Source organism: Lissotriton vulgaris, chromosome 1_1 (assembly GCF_964263255.1).
Source record: "Lissotriton vulgaris chromosome 1_1, aLisVul1.2, whole genome shotgun sequence".
Classification (NCBI taxonomy): domain Eukaryota; kingdom Metazoa; phylum Chordata; class Amphibia; order Caudata; family Salamandridae; genus Lissotriton; species Lissotriton vulgaris.
In genome coordinates, this window is record NC_141685.1 from 2,143,230,446 (window position 1) to 2,143,245,844 (window position 15,399).

At 46.4% G+C, this 15,399-nt stretch overlaps 1 protein-coding gene across 1 annotated transcript in view; it reads right to left on the bottom strand.

Annotated features, from left to right (window-relative positions):
- The window catches only part of EFCAB6 (EF-hand calcium binding domain 6), an 846,383-nt gene that overhangs the window by 124,889 nt on the left and 706,095 nt on the right, over positions 1–15,399 (bottom strand). Inside the window, exons 28-29 of the mRNA XM_086922295.1 lie at positions 14,254–14,438; positions 915–1,064 (exon numbers count right to left, since the gene is read on the bottom strand). Coding sequence (XP_086778421.1) covers positions 915–1,064; positions 14,254–14,438 — 335 coding nt within the window. The remainder of the gene's footprint in view (positions 1–914; positions 1,065–14,253; positions 14,439–15,399) is intronic.

A 15,399-nucleotide genomic window follows, 5' to 3' on the forward strand; every position in this document is an offset into this window, starting at 1 on the left:
GCAAGAAAGCAGGGATTTGAAATAGACAAGCAAGCTATTCAATCACGAGGAGGTATCTGCCCCAAACCCCGCTCTAACTATATGTGATGATTTGGAAACAATCGATTTGCTGAACCTGCTGTACCTGCCTGATAGCCGAAAACGGATCTGTCCTATAAATGCTCAAGCAGCAGGCACAAAGCCAGCCCTAAGAAGGGAGCTTACTGTGCAGAACATATACCATGAATATTCTGCATCTTTTGCACATCTCCTACATTCCAACCATGATAGGTGCTAGAGCAAGACGCAACCACCTCTTCTGAATATCAATACTAGTTGTTTAGTTGTTGCTTCTCAAAGCGAAATATATTAAGCTACTATAATCATTTCTTGAATCATAAATTATAAAATAGTCTTGAGTAAGAATAGAATCCGAGGGACTGGAGGGAGTAGCCCATGGGCTTTACCTCAAGGTGCAAGCAGGGGCGGCCTAAGGCATGTGCAAACTGTGCACCTGCACAGGACCACCAAACCCCAGGGGCCACCACGCCAATATAAATCCTTAATATAATAATCCTCTGAGGATGGATACATATTTGCGTGGCGGCCCCTGGCAGGGATTTGGTGGCCTCTGGCTCTGTTCCACTTCCAAACACCCTGACCCCCCCCTCTTCACTGGCCTCTGCACTCCGCCCCGCCCAGACCACCTCTTCCGGGGCCCCCTACCTACGCTCCCTGCCCAGGGCCACTATGAGCCTAGAGCAGCCCCTGGTACAAGTGGAAGGACGGCTGCTGTTCCTGGTGTTCGAAGCAAGAAGACAGATCCATTCCCACATGCACCCTTCTCAGGTTAACAACTCACAGTGACAAAAAGATAACATTTGAAATGTTTTATTTGGATTATTGACAAAAAAATATTTGTCATTATTCATTACCTTTTTGAAATGTTCAGTGCTGATATATCCGGTCCCTGAATCAAAAGACACAAAAGACCGCCTCATAGGCTTCCAACATTGTAGAATTTTGGGTTGAATCCTTAACATGGGCTCTACTACATACAACGGACCGTCCAACCCAGCACTCATCTAACAAAGATGAAAAACAATGGAATAGACAGAATTAGATGCTTATTTTATATTCAAGTACTGTACATTGGATTGTGTGTCTAGTTATCTAACCTTTGTCTACACAATCATAATAAAAATGGCTGTCAGGCCCATATCAAAGTATTTTAGCCCCCGGGTAAAGTACATTTTTAAACCCCTCTTTTATGTAAGCTACTCCCTCCAGCTTGCCCTCCTGCCTCCCCTCCCTCATTCCCACACATTTTTGCTAAGTAATAAACGATGAGCTCGTGTTACCACTAATATGCAGGGTCAGCAATGCTGGTAGTGCTACACAATCCCTGTATTTGGGCTCACCAAAATATGTCACAGATAGACTGCAGGTCACACCAAAGGTGGCGGCCAGGCTACTCCTCAAAATCCCAAGACATGAATCAGTAAAGGCGCCCCTGAAACGGCTTCACTGGCTGTCTATTAATGCCAGAAACAAATTTAAATAACTCTTGTTGGCTCATAAAGCAATGAATTGCAGGGGCCCTCTTAAAATCAGAGTCCTCATCTCCCCATATGTACCAACAAGATGTCTTGGGTCCTCACAAGACCGGCTCATGAGAACTGTAAGAACTAACAGCCAGATGCATCAACAGATGGAATTGCGATTCCTAAATAGCGATTTTTAAGGAATCGCTATTTAGGAATCGCAAAAGCCTATGCATGTAGGAATCGCTATCAAAATAGCGATTCCTACACTTTCCTTAATTGCGACTAGCAAATTGCGAATCGCAATTAAGGAATACCTCCCCATTCATTCCTATGGGCCTAGAGGCCCATAGGAATGAATGGGAAGACATTCTCAATTTGCGATTCGCAATTAGCGAATCGCAAATTGAGAATGCAATTTCAAGGGTGCAGGGGTGTCCAAAGGACACCCTGTTGCACCCCTGAAATCTGCATATGGGTACATCTTGCACACACACATGCCCTAAGGGCATGTGTGTGTGTAAAATGGAACTTTTGAAAAATACACTTTAGTGCATTTTTCAATGTTTTTGCAAATTACCATGAAGCTCAACTTCATGGTAATTTGCTACTCCTATTTGTGAAATCGCTATTTTTTTTGTTTGATGCATTGCATTTAAGGAATCTCAATTTGGGATTCCTTAAATGCAATCGCAATTTAAGGAATCTCAATTTAGAGATTCCTTAATTGCGATTTTTGCACTTGGGATGTTGCATCCCAAATGCAAAAATACCAGTCGCAAAGGGGCAGATTCTGAGAATCTGCCCGTTTGCGACCGGTTTTTAGGTTGATGCATCTGGCTGTAAGAGATCAAGATGGGGAGGCAGATCACCTGGTCCCAAAGCTGTGGAACTCTATGCCCCAGGAGCGGAGACTGCTTGAAGAGGAACCCAGCTTTAGGAAGAAGCTAAAGACATGGCTGTACACACCCTGCCATTCAATCTTTTACCCCCGCCCGCAACACTCTCACTTAGCGCTGGAAGCCCTTGGGTAGCCATTTGCTTTACAAAAATCTAAACATAAACATTGATCTATGTAGCCTCACCACTGATCAATGAGTCAGTGTATAAACTAGCACTGGCAAAGTGAAGGACTGGGTTCTGTAAGACCCAGCGGTGCCAGGGCACAACACCTGAAACCTTCGTGGGTAACCTGCTCCGGCGTACAAGTCACAGAGACACGGGACACTTCCTTCGGCGTCAAAGATTCAAGGTTTATTTGCTGCAGGGAACACAGAGATCACGACAAGTACACAGCGTGCAACTTGGGGAGACTGCTTCAAATTGGTTCTGTAAATCGCTCCTTTTATACAGTTTTTACCCATAGGATAACATGGTACACAAAAGTTTACAACCCGGTTCTCACAGTTATCCCCCAGAGGGGTCGCTTTTGGTCACTTTGAAACACATAAGGTCCGGAACATAAGTGCGGAAACATTTGGCGGTTCCCAACTGTAAAAACCCATCTTCCCACCATTAGCAAATTCCAATCAGCAATAAAACAGATCGAATTAGGAACAAGGACAGGTGTAGAGGAAGACGGAGACAGTGGGGAGATCGGAAAGGGTGTAAAAGGGGAGGTAACGGGAAACACGAGATGCAGGCATCAAAGGGACGTGCCTAATGGGATGCACGGCTGAGACAATAAGCCCGTGCGGCAAGATGAGCCTTGTGCGGCGCCATCCGCCTTACAGTAGCATCCCCCTCGTCATAAAGACACTTACAAAGAACATGTGTCTTCCGCAAATATCTTGGAAGTCCCAGGGTCGCGAAGCGGACAACGTCCGTTCGCTGGCTACTTGAGGGCAAGAGACAAAATGGATGCCGTATCTAAGATGGAACCCGTGGGTACAGATGAAAAACCCACATAACAAACGAACGGTTTAAGTTAGCATAGCGAAACTGCGCACACTTACTAAACTCGTCATTCGCGGTTCATAGATACCAGACTCGACCTTATTCGTGCGAGTCGAAAGCACCACTTACAATTGTCACGGAACCTCAGACGCTCCTTTTGCCCTCATGTAGGCAAGCACTAGTCGGAATCATATTCGATATTCATCAGACCATCGAGATGTTGCTGGAGCATAGCTCTGTCCAACTGAGTCCCTTTGGTAACAAATGGTTGTCTCATACACGTTGTAGCACAGAGGCCACATAAGGCAGGACCACACTGCACACAAAGGCAACACGTGAACAGGAACACTACCACAACTCCGATGATCATCAGAATCTTCCAACCCCAAGTCGACATCAGGCCCCAAAACCATCCTAGCAACGTCCAATCCCCTACATCCACGTGTATGGATTCGGAGATCTTATGCAACCTCGAGATGGCTTGATAGACAGTTGGAGCATTATCTGGAATAAAAATGCAGCAGCTCGAATGGATCACCTTACATACCCCACCGCGATCTGCTAAAATGACATCTAAAACCATTCGGTTTTGCAACGTCATAAGTCTCTCCGCCTGAAGTTCTGTGGTGATATTACCAAGGGCACTGGCAGTAATATTAGCTGTCGATTCTACCACTCGAGTCAACTGTCTCAGGTTCCTACTGTTAACCATAGGTCCCCAAAACGGGAGGAAACCCTTGAAAAAGTCTCCTGCCTCTTGACCGGCGGTATCCTCTTCGCTAATTACGCCTCTCACAACTCTAGTCTTGTGATAATCGGCATCTACAGTGAACGTCGGAGGCAACAGATTTGCAATAAAGCATGAGCCCATGAAGTCAGCGGGCAACCATGCATATGCACGATCATAACAGATAAAGTATGTACCCTTGGCAGCCAGAAACACAGGGGACGAGGACATCGGCAAAATGTAATTTTCAGTGCAAGCACTTGCTCCAAGTCGGGCTTGCGATCTTCGGCCACGACCCATAAGACAAAAATTACCAGTGTGGGGTACGACCCATATTGGAGGCGAGCTTTTAAGCTGCTTTTCGCTAGTGAACACACTATATTCGCCTCTACTTAGGACCCTATAAGCTTGTACCTCTTCTTCAGGGATAAGCGAAGGATCATAGATATCGCTATCTAAATCCTCTATGGCTATCGACAAAGGCTTCTGATACGAGGTAGGACCAGAGTAGGGGGAACGTGGTTCTCGAATGGGGTGGAAACCCAGTGCGCTTCGAAACATTGTTTGGAATGCTCGAGCTGACCCTTGGGAACTATACGGTAACACCAGATATGGAATTCCCTTATCCGTAGTATGTGGCATCAACCCACACACCCAACAATTAGTAGTGTTAACCACTAACTGATGCTGGTGAAGGAGCTGAATAAAGGAATTGTTGCGGAATTCTACACGTCTAGCCTGTTCGTGTTCCGGTAACATGTGAAAGGAATGTGGAGAAACAGTAGAAGTAAGATTAGGGTAGGGAGTAGGAGTAGGTGTAGCAGGTAAGAAGTAAGACATCGTATAGTACACCCCACCCGCCAATAATGCAGAAGCAGTCAAAAACAATACAAACAATTGAAATATAAAACATTTGGTACGACTGAGTTGCTGCAGCTTGAATCGATGAACCTGAGCTCCTTCCAAATCATTCAGCTTCGAGAATGCCATTCCCTACGACCGTCCGCAACGTTTCTTGACGCACTTCGTTCTGTGTAGCAATAGTCAATCCCTAGGAGTTCCCAGGAACCGACGGCCTTTAACCTAGCGTCAAGACCTACTATCCAGAAGGAAGTACGCGCGCGGCCCTACGGCCTTCAATACACAATATGTATGTACAAGCACAATGTCTCTCAGCTGTGGAAGTAAAAAGATACAAGGAGGAAGCTCAATATGTACAAAAATTTCAATGATACGAATATTCAAACTGATCACGGGAAATCGGGGATAATGCAGTTTTCAATTTCAGCAAAGCAAAAAAAATATTTTATTTGTCCTTAACGCGAGACCGCAAAGAATATCGATGTTTCCCAGGACGTGTCTGCTCGTCGAACAAAGGATCCGTTGAAGAGACAGCGTCCTGTTGATCAGTCGATTGTTCTGGGCTTGAGTTTTTTTCTGACAATCGTTCAACAGTGTCTTTCCGCTGCGCTGAGGATTCTCCAACAAGCTGTGCGTCGCTAAAAGGCACAAACGCCGGCAATGTTTCTGTTTCTGTTGACGCAATGCCTTTCCTTACCCACGGGTCTGCCGGCAAAGGGATAGGGACTCGCTTGGTGTGCGTAGCGTGCACCCAATTCTTGCGCCCCTCAAGACGAACGGCAGTCCTCGTGGCCAGGAGCACCTGGTAAGGTCCGGTAAACCTGGGGTCCAGATTGTTCTTTCGTGAAAAGTTGCGTGTTACCACCCAGTCTCCGGGCTGGAGCTGGTGGCCTGGACCCTCTGTCTGCGTCGGCAATGCGTCGTAAACCTGTTGGCGAATTAACCTCAGTTTAGCAGTCAAGTCATGTAAATAGTCAATCAACATTGGATACTCAAGATCAGAGAATATTCCTGGCCTAGGAACCCCCCACACATTCGCAGGACGGCCGAACACTATTTCGTAGGGGCTAAGCCCTATTCGGGAGTGTACAGTCGCCCTAGTTGACAGTAATGCTAAGGGCAAAGCGTCAGGCCACGAAAGACCAGTCGTAGCCTGAATCTTCGCTAGCTTTAATTTAAGGGTGCCGTTGTACCCTTCAACCAATCCAGCTGACTGGGGATGATTGGCGCTGTGGAATTTTTGATTTATTCCAAGGCCCTTACACACACTCTTCATCACACTCCCAACAAACTCACTTCCGTTATCTGACCACACGACTCTAGGCATTCCATACCGAGGAAAATATTCCTTCAGTAGGATTTTCGCAGTAGACAAAGCAGTATTATCTTTGAGGGGATAGGCCTCGATCCATCGAGAGAATGCGCAAACCACAACTAAAACGTATTTCAGGTTATTGCATCGCTCCATATGGATGAAGTCCAATTGAACCACCTCAAAGGGATACGAAGGGGGAGCAAAACTGCCAGGAGGAGTTGGGGTTCCTTTGCCAGGATTGTACATCATACACACCATACAATTCTTCACCAATCGTTCAGCACATTTCGTAATGCCATCATTCTTCCACACAGGCGACAACAACTTACAAATACCTTTCGCGCTAATATGTGCTAACCCATGTGCCATTGTCACAACGGCCAGTACATACGCGTCAGGCAACAACCATCTTTTCTGATCTGACAAATCAATCCAACAACCACTCGCATCCAACTTTCCCGTACTTTCTTTCCACTTCGCCTTTTCAGTCTCGGTGGCCTCATTCTGAATATTTTTCACGCTGTCAAGGGTGTCTTCACACATACTCGATTCCGTAGGCCACCTAACCGAACTCGTCACATACATTCGAGTGCTAAGGTTCCGGGCAGTCTCCTTAGCAATCTCGTCTGCAAACGCATTACCACGACCAACATCATCCGTGACTTTACGATGCGCACTACATTTAACAATCGCAACTTGCGTAGGCAAAGTCAATGCATCCAAAAGATCATTCACCAACTGGCCATGCTGAATCTTCGTACCGTGCGACGTCAGAAAACCTCTCTCTCGCCACAATCGTCCAAAACTATGCGCTACACCAAAAGCGTACTGGCTATCGGTGTACACATTCACACGTTTACCTTTTGCTAACACGCATGCTCTAGTGAGAGCAATCAATTCCGCAGCTTGGGCAGAGTTCTGATTCAATCTTGCAGTTTCAACAACAGTATTCAACGTTACAACAGCATAAGCGGTAGTCACATCACCGTTCGGCAACTTAAAACATGACCCATCCACATACAGAGTGCCATCCGGATCTTCCAATGGGGTGTTTTTAAGGTCCACTCGACCTTTCGTTTCTTCTTCAGTCCTCAAGTAGCAGTCATGTTCTGCTACTTCATCCGACTCTGCGCTAATTGGTAACAAAGTTGCCGGATTTAGGACATTACAACGTTTTATCTGAATATGGCTTGCCAAGAGCGTTAATTCATACCCAGACAACCTCGCACTCGTCAAGTGCTGAGTCTTCGTACGATTCAACAGAGTATCGACTGCATGCGGAACCATCACCGTAAGCATATTATCCATGACCAATCCTGCTGATTGTCGGATGGAGACCGCAGCTGCCGCAGTTGCTCTCAAACAACTCGGCAATGCTCTAGCTACTGGGTCCAAGGTCGAGGAAAAATATGCGCATGGACGCTGCTTACCACCAAAAGGTTGCGTTAAAACACTCAAAGCACAACCTTCCCTCTCGTGAACATATAGCGTAAACGGCTTGCTATAGTCAGGAGTACCTAACACAGGAGCCGAACACAATGAATCACGTAGTTCAGAAAAACTTTTCTGACATTCTTCCGTCCATGGTAAAGGAGTCGAAACATCCTTGCACGTAAGAGCCACCAATGGTTTCGCTAGCAATGAAAAATTAGGAATCCATTGTCTGCAGTACGACGTGATACCTAGAAAGGCACGCACATCTCTTTGGGTTTTTGGCACAGCCATTCGTGCAATCGCTGCAATTCTCTCTGGGGTCAACCGCCTTCCCTCCTTTGACAATAAGTGACCTAGATAGGTTACTTCTTGGCAACAATATTGGAGTTTAGTAGGTGACACCTTGTGATTCAACTCACAAAGATGTTGCAGCAACGACACCGTAGCAATTTTGCAAATGTCCTGAGTATCGGCAGCCACCAATAAGTCATCGACATATTGGATTAAAGCCGCACCAACCGGCAACCGAAACGCATCCAGTTGACCCTTCAAGGCTTGACTGTAAATCGATGGACTTTCACAGTAGCCCTGAGGAGCGCGTTTGAACCGGAAGCTACGTCCACCGAGAGAGAAACCGAAAAGGTCCCTGCTCTCTTCGGCAATCGGGATGCTGAAAAACGCATTTTTCAAATCAATCACCGAAAACCATGATGCAGTGGCTGGAATCAGAGTCAGTAGCGCCGTAATGTCAGGCACAACAGGGAATTGAGGAACCACAATTTTATTCACCTCCCGTAAATCGATAACAAAACGATAAACAGGCGGTTTCATAGGATCTGTGCGTTTAAGAATGGGCAACACAGGACTATTGCACACGTTTCCCCGAGTCTCCTCAATAACATCTTTCTCGATCAAATCATAAATGATCGCTAACAAAGCTCGTTCACCATCAAGGGAGATACGATACTGGGGAATACGTGGCAATCGCACATTAGATTTCAACTGAACAACATAAGGGGAGATGGCAAGTAGGCCCACGTCATTTGGACCCGTCGCCCACAAAGACGCAGAAAGAGAACTCAATTCCGGTGGGAGCTTGTCGAGAGACAAGTACATGGGAGAGACAACCCTCTCTCCTAACGTAAGCTTTACACCCGCAGGAGAACAGTACAAAGTTGCATACAGACGTTTAAGCAAATCCAGGCCCAATAGATTTTCACCACAACCCGTGGTTAAAATCAGCGGAGCTTCTAGCTCACGAGGCCCAATTTGAAGGGGCAAAGGGCGTGAAACTGGATTGCTAACGGGAGCGCCAGAAAATCCAACGGAAACATTTGTTAAGCCAGACAAAGGTGCGCCAGGGAGTTTCGAATGCATGATAGAACTTTTCGCTGCACCAGTGTCCAACAGAAAAGGCTCAACGACGCCCGATGTAGCAACTGCGACGTAAGGCCCTCTCTGATCAACCGGAACTGATACCACTCCCTCTCCTCGTCTTTGGCTGTCCTAGTAATTACTGTCGTCGGTTCCCTGATCGACGTAATAATCGTCCACATTGTACTGCGCAGATCGTCCTTGCGATGATCAACGTTGATCGAAACAGTTATTAGAATTAGATGAGTTATCTGAGCGATCATTCTGAGCACCACGACCTCTACCACGTGACGCCTGCTGTGAACCACCACGGCCTCCTTTAGACGAATTACCACTAGTACGTTCATTTAGAACAGGGCAGTTAAATTTAATGTGTCCTTCCTGTCTACAATAAGCACATTGATTGTACCCTAAAGATGATCTTTGGAAGGAGGAATCATTACGTGGCTGTGACCGATTCGATTGCGACTGCGATCTATTTTGTTGTGGGTTATTCTGATTGGACCGAGGAGGATACGCTTGTTGCAACAACACTTTAGTTTTAAGCTCTTTCGTCTTTTTGTCAGCACGGTCATTTTCTTCTTTCTCTCTATTCTCATAATATTGTGCCGTAGCCAATATCTGAGCTGAGGTAGAAACGGCCCATGCACTTTCCGAATTCTTCAATTTATTGCTCAAATCGGGCAATAAGTTCGATACAAATTTATCCACAAACAACCTCTGTCCACCCTCAGTACCCATATCCTGTCCACTGTGGTCAATGAATGCTTCTTCAAACCTCGTAAAGAAATCCGAAACACTCTCATCTTTCTTTTGTTTGCAGGCTGACAATTTGTCCCAATTTACCCTCATAGCTGGCATAAGAGTCTTCATCAATGTTATTATACGCTGGGGAAGAGCAGTAATCAATTGGTCGGGTTTAGTAGCAGCCACTTGTCCAGCATCTGCTGCTGTGATGGCGGCCCAATCACCGCCTAATTCATTTGCGTGATCTTGGTGACGAATTTTAGCCCATACCGGTTGCGGTACAACGTTGCCAAACAACATATCGATATCGGCAAGATTCATTACCGTAGCATCTACTAGCTGCGATAATTCCTTATAATACCCAGTAGGATTTTTACGAGGATCGGGCAAAGATTGCTTCACCTGAAGCACTTCCGATCGTTTCCATGGGAGGTGTATCCACACTCTCTCAAAGTGCGCCAGTACCGGAGGATTAGCATTAGCATCAGCTGGTATCCAAACCGGTGGAACTTCACGCATAGGATATTGGCCAGATTCGTCTGGTTGATTTTCAATATCCTCAACAAACAACGCATGAGGTATGGGAGCAGGACGAAGAGACAATAACCGCTCAATAGCACGTCGGACATTGGTATCTACTATCAGTCCAGTTGCGAACTGAAGCCGAAGCTCAGACAGGGCGGTCAGCACCTCGTCAGGTGCATTGGCCGCTATCTGATCATGTAGGAACTTGCACATTTCATCAAACACGTACCTTTGGGTTGGTATGTTGAATTGATTAAACGTTTCGAGGACAACACGGGGCGGATTTCTAAGGGGGTTTACCATCCAACCCATCGCCATATTATATAGCGCAACGCGTTCTCTGTTTCCAGGAAGCTGACTACGTCTCTGAGGACCATCGGAGCTAGCAGACCCATGAACAGGCCCAAGCGACTGAAAGAAACTGGCTGCAAGAGGAGAATTACGACTACGAGTAGAGGGAGAGAGATACGACACAGGGCTAACAAGAGAAGGAGTAGAAACAGTAGCAGCAACAGGGGTTAACAAAACAGGAGCAGTAGCGGGAGCAGGAGTATGTGGAAGCGGAGGAGCAGTAGGGATAGAAGCAGGCAAAGGAGCAGGAACAGTCGGAAGAACGGGTGCAGGTTGAGGAACAGGTGGAGGAGGAATAGGTGGAAGGACAGGTACGGCAGGGACCACAGGAGCTGCGGTACCCTGTACGTACGGAGGTGGCGACTTCATAAGATAGGACATTAAAGGATCCTCAACTGCCTCTTCCTTCTTATCCGACTCCGTAGGTAAAGCAGGATAACATTTATCTATGGTCATACGCTGTAGTCTCTCAAACACTTCCTTATCCTTAACCTCCTTATCACGCTGAAACTGCTCAGCTTTCTTCACTATGGTAGCAACATTATCTCGCTGACTACGTTTATTTTGTCTGATTTCTTTCTGTCGGGCTTCTTTGCGCCACAACCGAAAGGCATCAAACATGGCCGGCCTTGATTTACGTTCAAACAACTTCATTTCTAGATTATCTAAGATCGACGCCTCGAAGCTACCGTGAGGTGGCCAACGAAGGTCGCCGTCTTTCTTCGTATATTTAATCCAATAATCATTAAAGGTAATCGGGCCTAGCCCATGTTTGCTATATAGATCATAAGTAGGAGTTCCAACCGGAGGTATCGGACACGAGTCCTCCAGCAGGGAATCCGCACCACAAGGTCTGAAACAACTAAACAAAGTACTGCGACCAGGCATCTTGCACACTAGCCGAGTTTCACAAACTTCAAGGGTTACGGGATTTACCAAGTCCCAGCAAAGAACAAAACCCTCGGTCTTTGGCGGCTGCAGTCGTCAAACAACACAACAAAGTACGCCAGCAAGGTGTCACCGACAAAAACACTTACACAGCGTGTACAACAAAAACACTCGCTAAAGTGTCAACAACCAAGAACCATGGGAGCGACCCACAAATACTTAACTCAAAAATCGATGGCGTCACCAGGAAGGCCCGTCAATCGTCTCGCTATACCAAGGTCTACGCCAGGCGCCAAAACAGGTCTACAGTCAGGGCAGCAGTCCGTCGCAGCCGTCCGGAGGCGGGAATCTTCGCGGGAAAAGTCTTCGGGCCACTTATTTCGACAACAGGATCGATGAAGCGGAGTGCACCTTCCCTCGGAGATTTCACACGAAGTTCCTCACGATCGTCGGGCTTGGACCGGTACCACTGATGCAGCCCCACGTTGGGCGCCAACTGAAGGACTGGGTTCTGTAAGACCCAGCGGTGCCAGGGCACAACACCTGAAACCTTCGTGGGTAACCTGCTCCGGCGTACAAGTCACAGAGACACGGGACACTTCCTTCGGCGTCAAAGATTCAAGGTTTATTTGCTGCAGGGAACACAGAGATCACGACAAGTACACAGCGTGCAACTTGGGGAGACTGCTTCAAATTGGTTCTGTAAATCGCTCCTTTTATACAGTTTTTACCCATAGGATAACATGGTACACAAAAGTTTACAACCCGGTTCTCACAGTTATCCCCCAGAGGGGTCGCTTTTGGTCACTTTGAAACACATAAGGTCCGGAACATAAGTGCGGAAACATTTGGCGGTTCCCAACTGTAAAAACCCATCTTCCCACCATTAGCAAATTCCAATCAGCAATAAAACAGATCGAATTAGGAACAAGGACAGGTGTAGAGGAAGACGGAGACAGTGGGGAGATCGGAAAGGGTGTAAAAGGGGAGGTAACGGGAAACACGAGATGCAGGCATCAAAGGGACGTGCCTAATGGGATGCACGGCTGAGACAATAAGCCCGTGCGGCAAGATGAGCCTTGTGCGGCGCCATCCGCCTTACAGTAGCATCCCCCTCGTCATAAAGACACTTACAAAGAACATGTGTCTTCCGCAAATATCTTGGAAGTCCCAGGGTCGCGAAGCGGACAACGTCCGTTCGCTGGCTACTTGAGGGCAAGAGACAAAATGGATGCCGTATCTAAGATGGAACCCGTGGGTACAGATGAAAAACCCACATAACAAACGAACGGTTTAAGTTAGCATAGCGAAACTGCGCACACTTACTAAACTCGTCATTCGCGGTTCATAGATACCAGACTCGACCTTATTCGTGCGAGTCGAAAGCACCACTTACAATTGTCACGGAACCTCAAAAGCCAGGAAGTGGACATCGCTTAGGTCCTGCTGCTACTAGCTATGTTCTGTCAGTGCCAGGTACAGTAAAGCACTGTGGCATCAGTGGTGTGGTGCAAATGGATCCTGGCAGAAGCTACACGGGCGCCAGAAATTCTGCATGAAAACATTTAAACTAGAAAAAACTGCAGAAAATGTACACCTCCGTGAAATGCCATGAACTGATCAAAAATTCATAACCATCCCATTAAACTCGTAGAGGGGAGGGGAGGAGAAAGTTTTCCTGAATTTATAAAACAATTAAGAAAATGTGTGGTTCACGGAACCCATGACAGGCTTGTTAACTCATACACCCACTTCAAAAGCCACGGACTTTTTAAAGGGTCCTAGAATCTATGGAGCCCGAAAAGGAAACACAACACAGGTAATAATAATCATATAACGCAAGAGAAACACTGGACATATTCTGGGGCCATGTGCCTCAGAGGGCGTGCGATCCCAGCGGTGCAGGGCCTGGCTCAAGGTCTGGTTCTATGGTTGAGCGTGTTACACAAGGTTGGATTGGTTGCCTCCTGCCCTTATGGATTGGGTGTATGGCCTAGCAAAAAGATCAGGCCTTTGGTCACCTCCCACTCTGCAAGCCAAATGTTATGCATAGTAGGGAGTGCTCGACCCCTTGGGTTTGTACACTTTTGTGTGCTTACCAAATATGGGCCCTGCAGCTAACCTCCGCTGTGCACAATCACAAGTGGGGTGCTGCAGGGTTGGACCAGTGGTGGGTTAGATGCAGCTCATAGACACACACCAGATCCTTGGTCTAATTACTGTTGCGCACGGCCAGATCGGTGGGATACGCAGGAAGTTGGATGCTCAAGAGAGGGGGCACAGAGCCCAACCAAGGGAAGAACTTGAGAAACATAAAACTGGATTCCAAATGGCATACACGACAACCTTTAAGTGAGAGTCTCAAGCCGTGAATGATGACCCTGGCACCTGGCAGACTTATGATTGGGGAGATAACTGAGTTCTGTCACCTTATTATAACTGCAACGGAGGCCACATTATTAAGTAACTTCCTGGCACATTTATGTACGTCAAGGATATTACATAATACAGCCCACCTTGTGTACATAAATTAATTTCTGTGAAATACACCGCAAAACGCTCTTTTTGTTTTTCTTCCATGTAAATAATTTTTAAACAAGTATACTACTTACAGGCATTCGTGCTTTTTGCAGTTTCGTCCTTTGGAGCAATGTGTTTTCTTTTTGTTTTGGCATGAGAACACAATTTCGAAGGAACTCCGGATATGAGAACTTGCCATTGCTCTTGATGTCGTATTTCACAATAAGTTGATCATATTCTTCTTTCGTTAAGTCCATGCTGAATCTCTCCCCTATGGCTGTGGGAGACACACATTTCAAACTGAGGTCTAACAGGAGACACTTCAATACAATACAATTCTGGACAAGTGGTAAATGGAAGAAACACTAGCTTATCACTGGTAATAATGAATAAGTTATACAAAGGGCATTAATTCATCTTTAGGCATACTGCAGGAGGAACTCTTTTTGAGCAAGGTCTAACCTTTCTCAATGGACACATTTCAATGTATAGTTAAAAATTGCTTGGTCCATGTGTTGGACCATAAGGATTGTTTCCACAACCCTTCCTATGAGGCTCTGAGATCATTAGAGACCAAGTCATGCAGGACTCCTTCTTTAACAATACAGTTTGGGTGAAATGACAGGGCTGTGATAGTGCCAAGCCCAGGACATTTTCACCAGATCACTTATGCTGAGTATAGAGTTTGACTCTTGTGCAGTTCAGGTGAAGATTTACAACATTCCACTCCAAACCCCGATGGCAGATTTGTGCTCCTCACAGCCACACCAGATTTGAGCATAGAAGGATCGGCCTCCATTGGTCTGTCCAGCTTTAGTCCTAAGGGGGTTTAGTCCGGAGACAGGCTCGGACCCAGGATGTAATATTCACAAACACTACATACACTTATCTATGGCCTCAGCATTTGCAAACAGTTATTACTACGAGTGAATTCTATGTCAGGACCGGAGGCGAGGATTATGCTATTCCTTCTTCACTTTATTGATTAGCAGCCATTTAAAGGTAAAAACAAAAAACTACCATTCCCATGAGGCCTTGGGAATGAGACAACAAAGTTAACCACAGAGACACAGGTAGACTGTCCAAATCTTCTCCACCAATCATGGAGCTTCAATCAGTTCATAGTCCTCTGCCATTATCCATTCCCCCTCTTTCTTCGCTGCTTGCATCCAGATAAGTGTGCTTTTCTTTGTCTCTCAGAGTGATTCTGTAGTGTTGCTAAAATGCGATTTATGAAC